A 14649-nucleotide genomic window follows, 5' to 3' on the forward strand; every position below is an offset into this window, starting at 1 on the left:
TTTCTCTCTCTACTCATCTCTCTCTCACTGTACCTATTTCTCTATCTTCATATACATTGAATAGGAGGGATATTATCAAAATCTATATTAGTCTATGTGAAAATTAAGAAAGACAATTTTTTCATATGATACGATTATGTGAAAATCTTGTGTGAGAGGATATTCATTCCCCTCCTACGAAGAAACTAATGGAAGTGGCAATGTAGACCACACCTCATGTTATTTATAATATGAAACATGAATCAGTATTGATTACAAGATCAATCAATTACTAATTAACAGGAAAAAGAATATTCTAATAATAAATACAACAGCAGGAATAATATCAAGACATAATCTCACAGAGTATATAATTTGGATCAAAATGGTCTAGTTTAAATAAGCTCATACTCATCGTGTGGAAGCTTTGAACAATATTGGTGAAGCAATGAGATACTATATCCAGAACTAACAGAAGCACCAGACGAATCAATTCTGAATATTCTTTCCTCAGGGATGATGTATGTCTCCTTGGATGTTCGAAAAGTAACTTCCATATTCATTCGGTATTCATCTTCCTTGAAACCATCAATTACGTCAATTTCCTTCTTATTGCCACTGCAACAACAAGATGATTACAAAACTAACCAAATGGATGGATTTGCTTAAATTACTTCTGAAATCTATTAGAAAGTAGTACCTGTCCACCAAAAATGCATATTCTGACTGAGGCATACGTGCACGACCTCTTGACTGTATGAAGCTGGCAACAGTTTCTGGAAGATCAAATCGTATGACGAGACAACATGTCTGAATGTCAAGTCCTTCTTCACCCACTTTGGTTGCAACCAGTAGATTCAACTGTTAACAGCATGACCATGCAGGCACATTACTAGCGATCAACTCTCTAACAAGCTAGGAAATATATACATATTTAAAGAACATGAAGAGAAGTTAGGTAAAATATTTTTTACAAAACTCTCCAGTAGGTCCCAGCTATTTCATAGTTTTGCAATGTAAGAGACATTTTACATTCCCTCAATATATCTATTGCCAATCAGGTAAAATCAGAGAATCTTCTATGAGAATTAGCAACTTATACACACATATACAGGAGTATAGTTTAATTCATTTAAAAATTAATGAGAAATCCAATAGTAATACCTCTCCAGAACGAAATTTATCAACAATGATGTTCATGGTCTTTCGTGACATACTCTTCAGTCCAGCATGGACTCCTACTAGAAAATCACTCCTCCATTGTCTTAGAAGCTTGAGCTTCTGTAGTATGTATGACAGGGATCTTGCTGTCACAATTCTATTCACAAAAATTATACATTTCATGTTCTTTTGCAACCTGAGTTGGAACATGTAATCAGAATTTGCCCAAATATATTAGTTTCATAACCAAATATCAACGAGACTTGTGCTATATGAAAACATGTATTAAAGGAGTGGTTTAAACAGCATAGTTTTGCCAACCTAAAGTTGGATAGTATCCCAATGAGTCGTAAAAGCTTTGCTGAGAAAAATGGCTCTTTTAATATTTCCACAGAAGATAAATCAGTTACCCTGTCGCCTACAAAAAAAGTATGTTTAGTTGCAATATAAATGAAGCATCTATCCTACAAGAACTCTGTTTTAAACATATCATAAAAATTAACAATAATGAAAAAGACTGATTCATTGCTAGACAAATGTTAGCCTAACAGATCAAGCAAAATGGAAGCACATAACAGCCAGAAAACCTAGTAACAGCAGTGGCATGATTAAAAGAATATCAGATAATGTCAAAATACCTATCATGCATTGTGAAGTAAATAGTTCAGCAGCCTGAGCAAGATATTTATCACACAGAGAGTCATCACTTGAATTTCCATCTGCCTCCACTAATTCATGCCTCTCAGAATGATCACCACTCAGAAGAATATGACTAGCCTTGGAAGGTGAACACATATATTAGAAAAGGAAAAAGAATAAAAACCAAGATAGTGACAGTGACAGTCCTTCTAACCTATAAAATCATTTCCCGATATCAATAAAACAAGAAGCATGATGGAAAACCACAGGAATGGACAAAATAAAAATTAAAAAGAAAAAACAGAGATGTCAGAGATATATAACAAAACACAAGAAAAAATATAAATACACCAAAACCCAAGGAAAACATGTATTCAGAAGACTTGTCTAAATGAATTCCAAATAACATCCCCTTATCTTCAAATATCCCATCTACATCACTAGCAAAAACTGAATTGGTACCAACTACCAAGACATCATCTTCAAGAAACAAAACACCATTCTAAACCATTCATCTTCATGAATCGATGTAGAGTGTCTGCTACTGTGTCTAATTTATGTAAGCTTAACATTATAACCAAGAAATTCCACAGCCTATTCTAGGCTTATTTTTCTTCCTAGGTTTTTTCTTCTTTGGGTGTGCGGGCCCCGTAGGAGGACCAACAAAATGGAACAAATAACAACAAAAATTTTCTCTGTATTATTATTTATAGATTCTGCTAAAAACATTATTGACTTATATTAATATATTTCTAGTCAAATGATTACAGAACTAAAACTTATAATACACTACAAGAGTCTTACTTGCAATGCTCCCCAAATGCCAAGATTCTGCAGACCGAAAATCACATTATCATGCATCCGGTTCAGAAGTTTCTTTGTATTCATCCGTTTCTGGTGATCTTCTATACTCCTACCAAGGGTTGCTATGCACTATTCAAATAAAATTACACAGGGATCAGTAAACCTTATTTATCTAATCATCTTAAAACCCATAGCAAAAGTGCACCTGGCGTTTAATCTCCTCAATTTTCAAGTGCAAGCTAGTTTCCCCACTTGCAGTTGAAACATAATGATATATATTAATCACAGGAGTGGTCACAAAAGATTGCAATTCCTTGTCTTCAACAGAGTATACCTACAAATGAGATTCAAATCATTACAGATTAGTAACCATGCCCAGCATCTAACAAGCAGAACAACTAGGTAACTATCCACAAGAACCATGCAGTTCGCATATAAGGTAAAAATAAGGAATTCAGAAGAGTTCAGACACAAATATCTTTCTATGGAGCTCAACCAATACACAGCTGCAACCATTATATCAATGGTTTCTAGTCAATAGCTAATGGGAAGAACATTTGCTTTCTTGCACAGGAAAGGACAGCAAAAGTTTGACAAAAAATCTTTTACACAAACAACAGATATTGTTCACAAATTTAAGAATTTTGACATATTGTACTAAATAAACTGTACCTTGGCATCAAGTATATGTTCAAGACTGTTGATGCTTTTTGCTAAATTTGCTTCACTAGAAGCACCTGAAAATTGAAAGAACCAGCAAATTCAGAAATTATGAAGAGGGTTTTACATATTTGGAATAAACTACACTATCAGTATTCAGCAATTATGCTAATAGAAATATGCATAAAATATAAAAAGGAAAGAAAGAATATATTATTAACAATGTAGGCAAATTTTAGGGTAACACTCTTGAAGAACAGACAGAAATGGGATATAAGAACAACAAAACATTTATATGATGGAACATCAACATTCCCAAAAGTAAAGCAGGTAACAGTTAATATTTTTCAAATACAAAATAAAAAAATATGTGCATATATGTATAAACAGAAAGCCAACCATCAAAACTGCACACACGTGTATATTATTTCAATAATATTTCGCAGGATTAGATGGACCTAGTCCTAGAGAAAAAAAAATTAAACAAAGGTCAAAGTATTGAAAACTAAAATGACATGTTAAAATTTTCATTAAAAAAAATTCTTGTCAATAATTGAAAAATTTATATTAAATGTCTGTGACCTTGGTTTGTCCCTTCACTCCCTGTCCCATATTCAAGAAAAAGGTCCCTCACATCACAAGATTTTCTTTTTCTTGACACATTTGAACCTTTCAAAGTTAACCAATGGTTTCCAGTCAAACTATATGTGGACCACATCCTATACAGTCAGTCTCTTTCAGCCCCTTTGCTGAAATTTAAGATCTTTTTATTCTGATAAAGAGAATGTATACACATATAAAGGTACACCATATCATTTACACATTCTACCTAGGCACAACAATAGTGCCTTGCATGATATATCACAACAAACTATATAAAAAAAAATTGCTTGTTAATGGCAGGGTAAGTCTTTTGGTGAACTTAACAAACTGACTTCTTAAGTCCAGATCTTTCATACTTTTTTCCATCCATGTACAAAAATGGATTAATAGACCACACAACCCATTGACCTTCTTCTGTGTGACAAATTCCCTTCCCCCACTCCCACCTTGAACCTTTTTTTGATAGAACGAGTGTTTGAAATAGCTTATTTGGAGTAAAAAAAAAAAACTTTTACTTTATCCCTTTCCAAGAGAACTTTTGAAAAACAAGCAATTATTTTTCTCAATAAAAGCTTTCACAAACATCCACATTATAACTGCTACCAACAAGGGGAAGATAATTGAGGAAGGCAAATATCTTGGCTCTTGTTAGTACTCAATTTTTTGAAGATAAGCATTATTTTACCAGTTGAAGCTGTGACTAGAGTGAGGAAGAACTATTCTCTCACTTGCTTACTTTATTTCATTCAAAATAACATATATATATACATCAAGGAAGAAAGGGACAGTTTGACAAGACAAGCCATACTGCTGTCTTCTACAACAAGCTAAGCAGGAAAACTAAGAAAGCTAAACAACAGAAAATCTCTCAATAGATACACATAATTATAACACTCCCCCTCAAGCTGGAGCATATAAATCATATGCACCAAGCTTGGAACATATAAACTGAATCCTAGGCCCCCTTAAGGACTTAGTCAAAATATCAGCTGGCTGATCATTAGAGTTAATGAACTCAGTGGCAATCTCTTTGGACAATAGCTTCTCCCGAATAAAGTGACAGTCAATCTCTATGTGCTTGGTCCTCTCATGGAAGACTGGGTTTGAAGCAATGTGAAGAGCAGCCTGATTATCACAATATAACTTCATTTGCATCACTTTGCAGAATTTCAACTCTTCAAGAATTTGTTTGACCCACATAAGTTCACATGTAACCATAGCCATAGATCTGTACTCAGCTTCTGCACTAGATCGAGCAACAACAGCTTGCTTCTTACTTTTCCAAGAGATAACATTTCCCCCAATGGAGACACAGTATCCTGATGTGGATCTCCTATCCATGGGACATCCAGCCCAGTCCGCATCACAATATCCAGATATTTGTGTGTTACCTTTGTCTTCATAAAGCAATCCTTGTCCAGGAGCTCTCTTTATGTATCTAAGAATACGTGTAACAGCATTCCAATGATCAGCACGAGGATTTTGCATAAATTGACTCACCACTCCAACAGCAAAGGAAATATCAGGTCTTGTAATGGTGAGATAAATTAGTTTTCCCACAAGTCTCCTATATCTTTCGGGATCATGATAGATTTCACTTTGATCTGCCATGAGCTTCAGATTCGGATCCATAGGACTATCAACAGGTCTACAATTCTGCATGCCTGTCTCCTCCAAAATGTCAAGAGCATACTTTCTCTGTGAGATCACAACACCATCTCCTGATTGAGCTACCTCAATACCAAGGAAGTACTTCAAATACCCTAGGTCTTTGGTTTGGAAATGACTGAATAAGTGCTCCTTTAGCTGAACAATCTTAGTAGCATCATTCCCTGTAATCACTATATCATCAACATATACTATCAAATAAACACATTTCCCAGGGGATGAATAACAATAAAAAACAGAATGATCAGCTTCACTTCGTTTCAACCCAAAGAGTTTAACAATATGACTGAATTTACCAAACCAAGCCCGAGGGGATTGCTTCAACCCATAGAGAGATCGACGCAGCTTACACACAAGATCATACTCCCCCTGAGCAACAAACCCAGGAGGTTGCTCCATATAGATCTCTTCCTCAAGGTCACCATGAAGGAATGCATTTTTAATATCAAGCTGATGGAGGGGCCAATGACGCATGACAGCCATAGCAAGAAACAAACGGACAGTAGTGATCTTAGCGACTGGAGAGAAAGTGTCACAATAATCAAGGCCATATACCTGAGTATAACCTTTAGCCACTAAGCGAGCCTTAAGTCAATCAATCTCACCATTAGGCCCAACCTTAACTGTATAAACCCATCTGCAACCCACAGCCTTCTTACCAGGAGGAAGGGGAACAAGTTCCCAAGTACCACTATGTTCAAGAGCCTGCATTTCATCAATCATAGCCTGTCGCCATCCAGGATGACTCAGTGCCTCATGAATATTAGAAGGAACAGAATGTGAAGATAGAGAGAAAACAAAGGAAGAATATGAAGGAGACAAACGATGATAGCTTAGAAAGTTATAGATAGGATGAGGATTACGAGAGGATCTAGTACCTTTGCGGATGGCAATGGGCCAGTCTGAATCAGACGGATGAGAAGTAGCAGGATCCATGGCCTGAGGATTGATTAAGGAAGGATGAGAATCAGGAGGATCTTCAGATACTATAGAACCAACTGGCTGTATCCTGCGTTGATATGTAAGAAGTGGTGGAGGAGCAACTTCAGGTGGATGTGCTGGAGAGGATGGAACTTCACTGACATCTTGGTGTGAGGTACCTAGAGGACATGGAGAGGGAATCGGAAGAACATCCTAGATGGAAGAAGAATGGTTCGTAGATGATGGAAAGAAGGGTGTGTCTTCAAAGAAGGTTACATCTGCAGACATATAGTATCTCCTGGTAGATGGAGAGTAGCATTTGTAACCCTTTTGAAGACGTGAATAACCTAAAAATACACACTTTTTTTTTTTTTTTGCTCAGCAAAAATAGATATTTTATATATTAAGAAGTACCAGAGGTACTGAAGATACAAGTGTAGATAAAATTTCATTTGGTTGCTGTTTTATAACAGAACCTGATACAACAAGCTTATGATACATAGATTGAGTCCTCTGCAGCCTATTTGCTAAACATTTCTTTTAGGTTGGAGGACCATTGATTAAAATGTGTTCCAAAGTCTCTCTCCATATTTCTAATCCACATCCAGAGTACTAGAAGTGCCTCATCAAGCAATTTACTTCCATCAAACGTGTAGTTTTGGAAAATAATTCTGTTTCTGTGGTTCCAAGTTGTCCAAGTCATAGCAATCCACCATGATCTCCATCTTGTGAGTTGCTTTCCCCCTGTGAAATCAGCCATGTGCTGTAGATAGTGGTCTCTAGGATTTTGAGGTAGTGCTGTTGCTAATCCAACCCAGGATAAAGACTCCCACCATAATGGTAGGATCTTTTTACAGCTAAAGAATACATGTGCAGCCTCCTCCTCTACATCTCCACAAAATGGGCACTGAACCTCATTTATCATAACCTGCCGCCTTCTAAGATTCATCCTAGTTGGAAGTCTGTCCCTAATTAGCCTCCAAGCAAAAACCAGAGCTTTACTTGGTATTTTGAGCTTCCAAATGTCCACAAAATCCAGATTCTGATTATCTCCCATCTGAGCTTCCCATATCAAGTCATATCCGCTTTTTGTTGAATAGTATCCACTTTGATCATGCTTCCAACTCCACTTGTCCTCCTTATTTGGCTGGATCTGCTGCTGAGAAAATTCTCCAAGGAAATCATCTGCCATTTGAATTTCGCTGTCAAAAAGTGCCCTCCTCCAAGATAGCTTCCACTCCCAGCCGCTATTGGTGATATTCCCCATGTTCATGATAATTTGTTTCTGTTGATCAGAAATTCGGTACAGCCTTGGATATTTGTCCATTAACGGTATAGCATTATGTGTCCAAGGGTCCTCCCAAAATCTGAACTTCTCCCCACCTCCCACCTTCCAGGTTCTCTCCCTTTTGACTATCTGGTTCTGCTGTTGCTGTTGACTTGATATCAGATCCCTCCACCAAATAGAATCTTGGTTTCCTCTAATGCCTTCCTCCAATGCTCTCCATCCTCCATACTTTGATATGAGAATTTTTGCCCAAAGTTCCTCTTGCTTGTGAAATAGGTCCCAGCACCATTTGGTCAGCAAAGCTGAATTAAAGGTCTTAAGATCTTTAATGCCAAGACCCCCTTTCTCCTTTGGCTGGCAAACTTCCTTCCAGCTCACCCAAGCAATTTTCCTCTCCTCCATACCTCCTCCCCATAAGAATTGTCGCTGAATTGCTTCAAGTCTGGCTGCTATTCTTGAAGGAACCCTGAAAAAGGAGAAAAAATAAATAGGAATAGTAGTTAGGGCTGCATTTATGAGAGTCACTCTCCCCCCAATGGATATGTGTCTGTGCTTCCAAGTGGCTAGTTTTCTCTCATATTTTCTAACTATAGGATCCCAAAGCTCTCTACGCCTTGGATTATCCCCAATGGGAATACCCAAGTAAAGGAAGGGAAATGACAGCATTCTACAATTCAGATATCGAGCCGCCTCAACCTGCCACTGCTCAGATTTTCCTATCACCCCAAAGCTACTCTTAGCAAAATTTATCTTGAGCCCAGATGCAAGCTCGAAGCTTCTGAGAATGGACTTAATTGTCTTCACATTCTGCATTGTGGCTTCACCAAAAAAAATGGTGTCATCTGCGTACTGGAGTATATTAACTGGTACGTTGTTCTTTCCCACAAGGAGGCTGCTGTAGAGGCTCTTGTCCAAAGCTTCTCTCATGAGACCGGTTAAACCTTCGGCAACAATATTGAATAAGAGGGGTGCTAGTGGGTCGCCTTGCCTTAGGCCTCTGTGAGGTGTGAATTCATTAGTGGGACTACCATTGACCAAAACAGAGACCGAGGCTGAGTGAAGACACCCCTCTATCCAACTGATCCACTTAGAGCAAAAACATAATCTCCGCATCATGTAGGATAGGAAAGCCCAAGAAACTGAGTCATATGCTCTTTCATAGTCAACTTTAAACACCAGACATGGCTTATGGCCCCTTTTAGCTTCCTCCATTGCCTCGTTAGCTACCAGCACACTGTGTAATAATTGCCTTCCGCTAATAAAAGCAGATTGCTTCTCATCAATTATACTTGGCATCACCTTCTTGAGCCTATTAGCTAGGATTTTTGCCACTATCTTGTAAACACATCCTATTAAGGATATAGGCCTGTATTCACCAAGATTCTGCGGGTCCTTCTGTTTTGGAATCAATGTGATAAAGGAGGCATTGCTGCCCCTAGGGAAGACCCCATTTGCATGGAATTCGTCCAGGAAGCGCCTGATGTCTGGTTTGATTACATCCCAAAACTGCTTTATGAACTTGAAATTAAAGCCATCTGGTCCGGGACTCTTTTCACTTCCGCAATTCCAAACAGCTGCCCTAAAAATACACACTTGATTGCTCGGGCAGAAAGTTTATCTAAACCAGGGGAGAGATCATGGACAAAACAAGTACAGCCAAACACTTTAGGTGGAACATGGAATAAATGGTCATGAGGAAAAATGATTGAGTGAGGAATTTGATTATCAAGGAAGGAGGAAGGCATTCTGTTAATTAAGAAACAAGCAGTAAGCACCGCATCCCCCCAATGGTGTGTAGGAACATGAGAAGCTAACATGAGTGATCGTGCGGTGTCAAGGAGATGACGATTTTTCCTTTCTGCTATACCATTTTGTTGTGGTGTATGGGGACATGTAGATTGATGTAGAATGCCTTTTGAAGATAAAAAAGAAGAGAAATCATGAGAGAAATACTCTTTGGCATTATCACTTCTGAAAATCTTAATTGTTTTTTCAAATTGGTTTTCAATTTCATTGAGGAAGGACATGAAGATAGGCAAAAGTTCAGATCTGTCTTTCATTAAATAGACCCAAGTACATCTAGAAAATTCATCAATGAAAGTTACAAAATATCGAAAACCAAAAGATGTAACACGGCTTGGTCCCCAAATATCAGAATGAATGGTGGAGAAAGCTGAATTACATCTTTGAACAGTTTGTGGAAAAGATGACCTAACATGTTTTCCTAATTGACAAGATTCACATTCTAAGACTCGAAGATTCTTCAAACTAGGGACCATCAATTTTAGTTTTGGTAGACTTGGGTGTCCTAGACGATCATGCAAAAGCTTGGGATTTGAAGTTGCTGAACAGGAGACAGAAAAGTTGGACTTCAAGTAGTAAAGTCCTCGTGATTCACGTCCTTCTCCAATCAGTCGACCCGTGCCATGTTCCTGGATAACAAAAGAATTAGCGGTAAAGGTTACTGAACAATTTAATGAACGAGTTAACTGACTCAATGAAATTAAATTATAGGGACACTGTGGAATAAACAAAACAGAATCCAGCTTCAGTGAGGAAGATAAAGATACTTGACCACTCCCTTGAGCTGCAACTTTGGAGCCATTAGCAACAGTAACAAGATGAGGAATTTTTGGAAAAGAAATGGATGTAAAGGAGGACCTGTTACCAGAAATATGATCAGAGGCACCTGAATCAAGTATCCAAGGACTGGGACCGTCAACAGATTGAGAAATACATGCTGTTGAATAACATGGTACAGAGGAAGATGGAACATGGCTGCTGGATTTCTCGGATTTTAGCTTCAGATACTCCTGATACTCTTTATCAGAGAACTTAGACTCTGATTTTTCTGTCTGAGTTACCTGAGCTACTTTGTCAGGGAAGCCATGCAGGGAGTAACAATTCTCTTGAGTGTGGCATCCTCTTGCAATATGTGCATTGAGGACGTCCACCTCTTCCACTGCGACCTCCTCTACTGTTCCGACCTCCCCCTCTCCCCCGAGATGCAACCATGGCTGATGTTTCCATTACCTCAGCTGGATTTTCTTCTTTCAGTGCATGAGGCACACGAAGCAGCCTAGTGATGAGAGAGTCCATCGATGGAACTTGGTCTCCAGCTAGGACTTGATCACGCACATGATCAAAGTCTGAATGTAGACTCCTCAAGATAAGAACCATATAGTACTTATCCAGCTTTCTGTTCACTTCCTCCAGCGAGTCAGCCACAAGGAACCTCTTCAACTCTTCCACTGCAGCCCGAGCTTTACCTATGTGTGCAATCATATCGTGGTTGGTTTGCTTGAGAGCTGTAACCTTCATGGTTGCATCAAACAGACTCTGAATATCATTGGCAAAGATTTCTCGAGCCTTCTTCCAGAAAGAACAACATGTTTTGAATGATCTAAGGATCTCCAAAACGTCTGGCTCAACTGATTGCCATAAAACTGCACAAAGCTGATAATCCAGCTTCTCCCATTCAGGTCTTTTATCGATTGGAACCTCCTCAGCAGCTTTCTCCAAGTGATCATGGTGACCTTGGCCGAGAAACCACAGCTCCACTGAAGCGGACCAAGATAGATAATTTTTCCAGTTGAGTTTAGCTGTTGTGATGGTTGGAGTTCCGGAGAAGGAGAGAACTGGACCAGACGAAGCCATTTCTACTCAAGAGCACAAAACCCTAAGAGAAAACGGAGAGATGAGCAAGGTCGACACGTTCCGAGTGTCGAAACCAAAAACTGTGGGCTGGAATGGCCTCAGGACGCGCCGACGAGACGTTTGGCACTGGTCTGGCCGGATTCCGACGCCGGGAAGACGGCGCGTGGCGGCCACGCGCCGGTGAGGGCAACGAACGGCGAGGGCGCGTGACGGCGCGTGAGTGACCTGATGGTCACGCGACTTGTGGGGTTGGGTTGCGCTTTTCGAGGCGCACCAAACCCTGCTTGTCGCCGGAAAAAATGGCGACGACGGCGGCGGCGGACGACGGCGGCACGGCGGCGGACGGCGGCGGACGAACTTAGCTCTGATGCCAAGTTGAAGCTGTGACTAGAGTGAGGAAGAACTATTCTCTCACTTGCTTACTTTATTTCATTCAAAATAACATATATATATACATCAAGGAAGAAAGGGACAGCTTGACAAGACAAGCCATACTGCTGTCTTCTACAACAAGCTAAGCAGGAAAACTAAGAAAGCTAAACAACAGAAAATCTCTCAATAGATACACATAATTATAACATTACCTTTTCCTACAACAGGGGAAGCAGTCATGCCAAATATACGGGGAACCTTTGTGGAATTACTTTTGTAGAAGACCTGAAAAAATGCCAAATTAAAGATTGTCAAAAATAAAAGCTATGAAAATGGAAAAATTTATGTGGAAAATTGTGTAGCTCCATTTTGAATCTTTAAAGTTGAGCAAGAGTGCAACATACTTTCATGATTACTGCATAAGCATGGTTGCTTTTGACTTGAGCATGATGACATTCGTCAAATATCAAAAGTGCAATCATCTCCATTGTGATGAAGCAATGGGATAAGTTATGATGTAATATTTGTGGGGTCATAACAAGAACCTGAAGGGAAAAAAACAAGAACACAGAGAAATTTTAGAAGCAAAAAACAACATGGAATTAAAATTTAAGTAAGCAGATTTTAAGATTTCAAAACAGCAGGAGCTAATTTGAATTTTTTGCCAAATTAAATTTCAGTGATGAAACCAACTTTCTTTCAACAGCTTTTACTTAAAATTTCTGTAACAGTAACACGTCTGGATATAAAATAAAATAATTTAGAGAAAAACATAATTAATTTCAACATGATTTAACTAGCATTATCACCTCATATTGTCCCATCTCCTGCTCCCAGTCTTGATGATGTTTCAAGCGCTTGGAACTTCCACAGTATGTCCCAACCTTAAAATCAGTAGAGTCTGCTATAACCTTTGCTTGCTATAGATAAATAAAAAATAGGCTTCAGAAAACACATGATGGAATTGACCAACATAGTGAAATCAGTTAAAACTAAAGTTTGGTGGGACATTATTAAACACGAGAACAAATTAATTCATCAGATTCACACATAAAACAACCATGCTTGACATAACAAGTAGATCACTAAGATCTCTAATTCTAGATTCAAGAAATGTTTTATTCAAAAAGATTGGCGGGAAATTGAGACTGACCCAATTGCAATGATTATAATCAAAGGTATAAAGGTCATCTGTCATTAAAATTTTCATGTTCAGTTATAATACAACAGAATACTTCCTTGCTAGGCCTATTTATCCCAGAAAGCCATTCTCACTGGCCTTACAGACTGTAAACCTGCAACACAAAATTACCCAACCTGAAATGGCCAAAGTACAGAGCACCCAAAAATAAAAGGGAGGAAAAAGATATTTGTTCCATTATATTTCTAATTTGCCCAGAAAAAAAAAATATTGTACTTCCCAAAAAAATACTTTTGTACAATAACAACATTGAACGCAACAATATGTACAGCAGCTCACCTGATGGACTAAAGCCACAGTGGGAGCAAGAAAGACACATATGTTCTTCTGTGGTTTCCGAATCAAATCACCCATCTCATGCATAAGAAGCACAGCAATGTGGGTCTTCCCACACCCTGTCCCTAAATACACAATTATATTTTCCTCCATAGCTTTTTTGCACAACTCCAACTGATACCTTTAAAGGACCAAAACATTCATAAGATTATTGGAGTTCCAGAAGACAAGTGAAGAATAAAAAAGATAAGCATAGTCAGCATCACATTTCAGACATCTGATCACCATAAATTAGGAACATTTTCTTGAACTACAAAAACATTTTCTGGAATAAAACATATAAATAACAAAACACTCGGTTGAAAATTTCACAGACGCAAGAAGTACAATCTTGCATACACAACAAAGCTTGCTAGTGCAATTCAACTAGTCACATTTTAAGCAGAATCTTGAAACAGGCGTTTTCTTCAACTCCAATTCTCAAAAGCCAAACAAAAAAATAACTAACTAACTACAACAGCAAACAACGCCAAGCAATAATGACCAAGCCCACGTGCAAAAAATAACAATAAAAAAATAAAATAAAAAAAGCCAAACTCCACCCACCCATTTGAAAAATAAACGTGACTCAGTGAAGAAAATAATCAAAAGAACAAAGGGGTAGCAAAAGTTACTTACCTTCTTGCAATCTTCCGGGGATCTTTCTTGACCGAGTCATCATGATTTTTTACTTGGGAAAGACTCAGGGACTGTAGTTGATCGGAGAGGCTTAAAGAGGGTTCCATGGAAACTTGGCCGCCGGCGACGGCAGAGGATTCTCCGTCCGGCATTAGCCGAGGAAAAGAGAGTTTGGAGGTATGAGAGTGGGTGAAATCCGGTTGGAGAGTTCACGGGTGGGTTCAAAGGACAAAGGAGTGTGAAAAGAGAAAATGAATAATAATAATAACAGAGAGAGAGCTTTGTTTGTAGTCACTTCATTCACTTCTGTTCCCAACCAAAACGTTGATTATGGAGTCAACGGAGAAGAGAGTGAAGAGTTACCTTAGTGAACACGCTCACTAAAGACTGAATGACTGAAAGTCTTTGTTCTTTGTTTTGTTTCCACGCACGTTTTCGCATCACTTCATTCCCAACACTCCCCCGTGTCGTTTTTTGTTACTAGTATTTTCCAAACAAAATGGCTTTTTAGAAATCAATTTTATATTTTTTTATGTAGAAATAAAATTTATATATCAGGACATAAAAAAAAAATATTATCCTTAGCCTTTGTTTGATTTTTGATAGATGAAACATAGGAAAGAGGGAGAGAAATGGAAATAAGTTTGTTTGTTTGGTAAGATATGAATAGGGTGAAAACATTTTTAAAAATTGTGGGACTTAGTTGTATTATTTTTATTTGTTTTTACTCGTTTTTTCTTTA

The 14649-nt window shown here is 38.3% G+C and overlaps 1 protein-coding gene across 6 annotated transcripts in view; it reads right to left on the reverse strand.

Moving 5' to 3' along the window:
• The window catches only part of LOC114376309 (dicer-like protein 4), a 42231-nt gene extending 27898 nt beyond the window's left edge, over positions 1–14333 (reverse strand). For 3 of the 6 annotated variants that reach the window (XM_028334382.1, XM_028334385.1, XM_028334384.1), the window contains exons 1-13: positions 13908–14333; positions 13233–13410; positions 12562–12672; positions 12157–12297; positions 11965–12037; positions 3256–3320; positions 2789–2917; positions 2584–2712; positions 1779–1917; positions 1462–1558; positions 1144–1348; positions 680–840; positions 391–597 (exon numbers count right to left, since the gene is read on the reverse strand). In XM_028334382.1, the coding sequence (XP_028190183.1) occupies positions 391–597; positions 680–840; positions 1144–1348; positions 1462–1558; positions 1779–1917; positions 2584–2712; positions 2789–2917; positions 3256–3320; positions 11965–12037; positions 12157–12297; positions 12562–12672; positions 13233–13410; positions 13908–14059 (1787 nt within the window). In that variant the 5' untranslated portion in view covers positions 14060–14333. Of the gene's footprint in view, positions 1–390; positions 598–679; positions 841–1143; positions 1349–1461; positions 1559–1778; positions 1918–2583; positions 2713–2788; positions 2918–3255; positions 3321–11964; positions 12038–12156; positions 12298–12561; positions 12673–12905; positions 13048–13232; positions 13411–13907 lie in introns of those variants that run through there. The other 3 variants (XM_028334383.1, XM_028334381.1, XM_028334386.1) reach the window with 3 other exon arrangements.
• Positions 14334–14649: the final 316 nt, after the last annotated feature.

This window comes from Glycine soja, chromosome 11 (genome assembly GCF_004193775.1).
Source record: "Glycine soja cultivar W05 chromosome 11, ASM419377v2, whole genome shotgun sequence".
Classification (NCBI taxonomy): Eukaryota; Viridiplantae; Streptophyta; class Magnoliopsida; order Fabales; family Fabaceae; genus Glycine; species Glycine soja.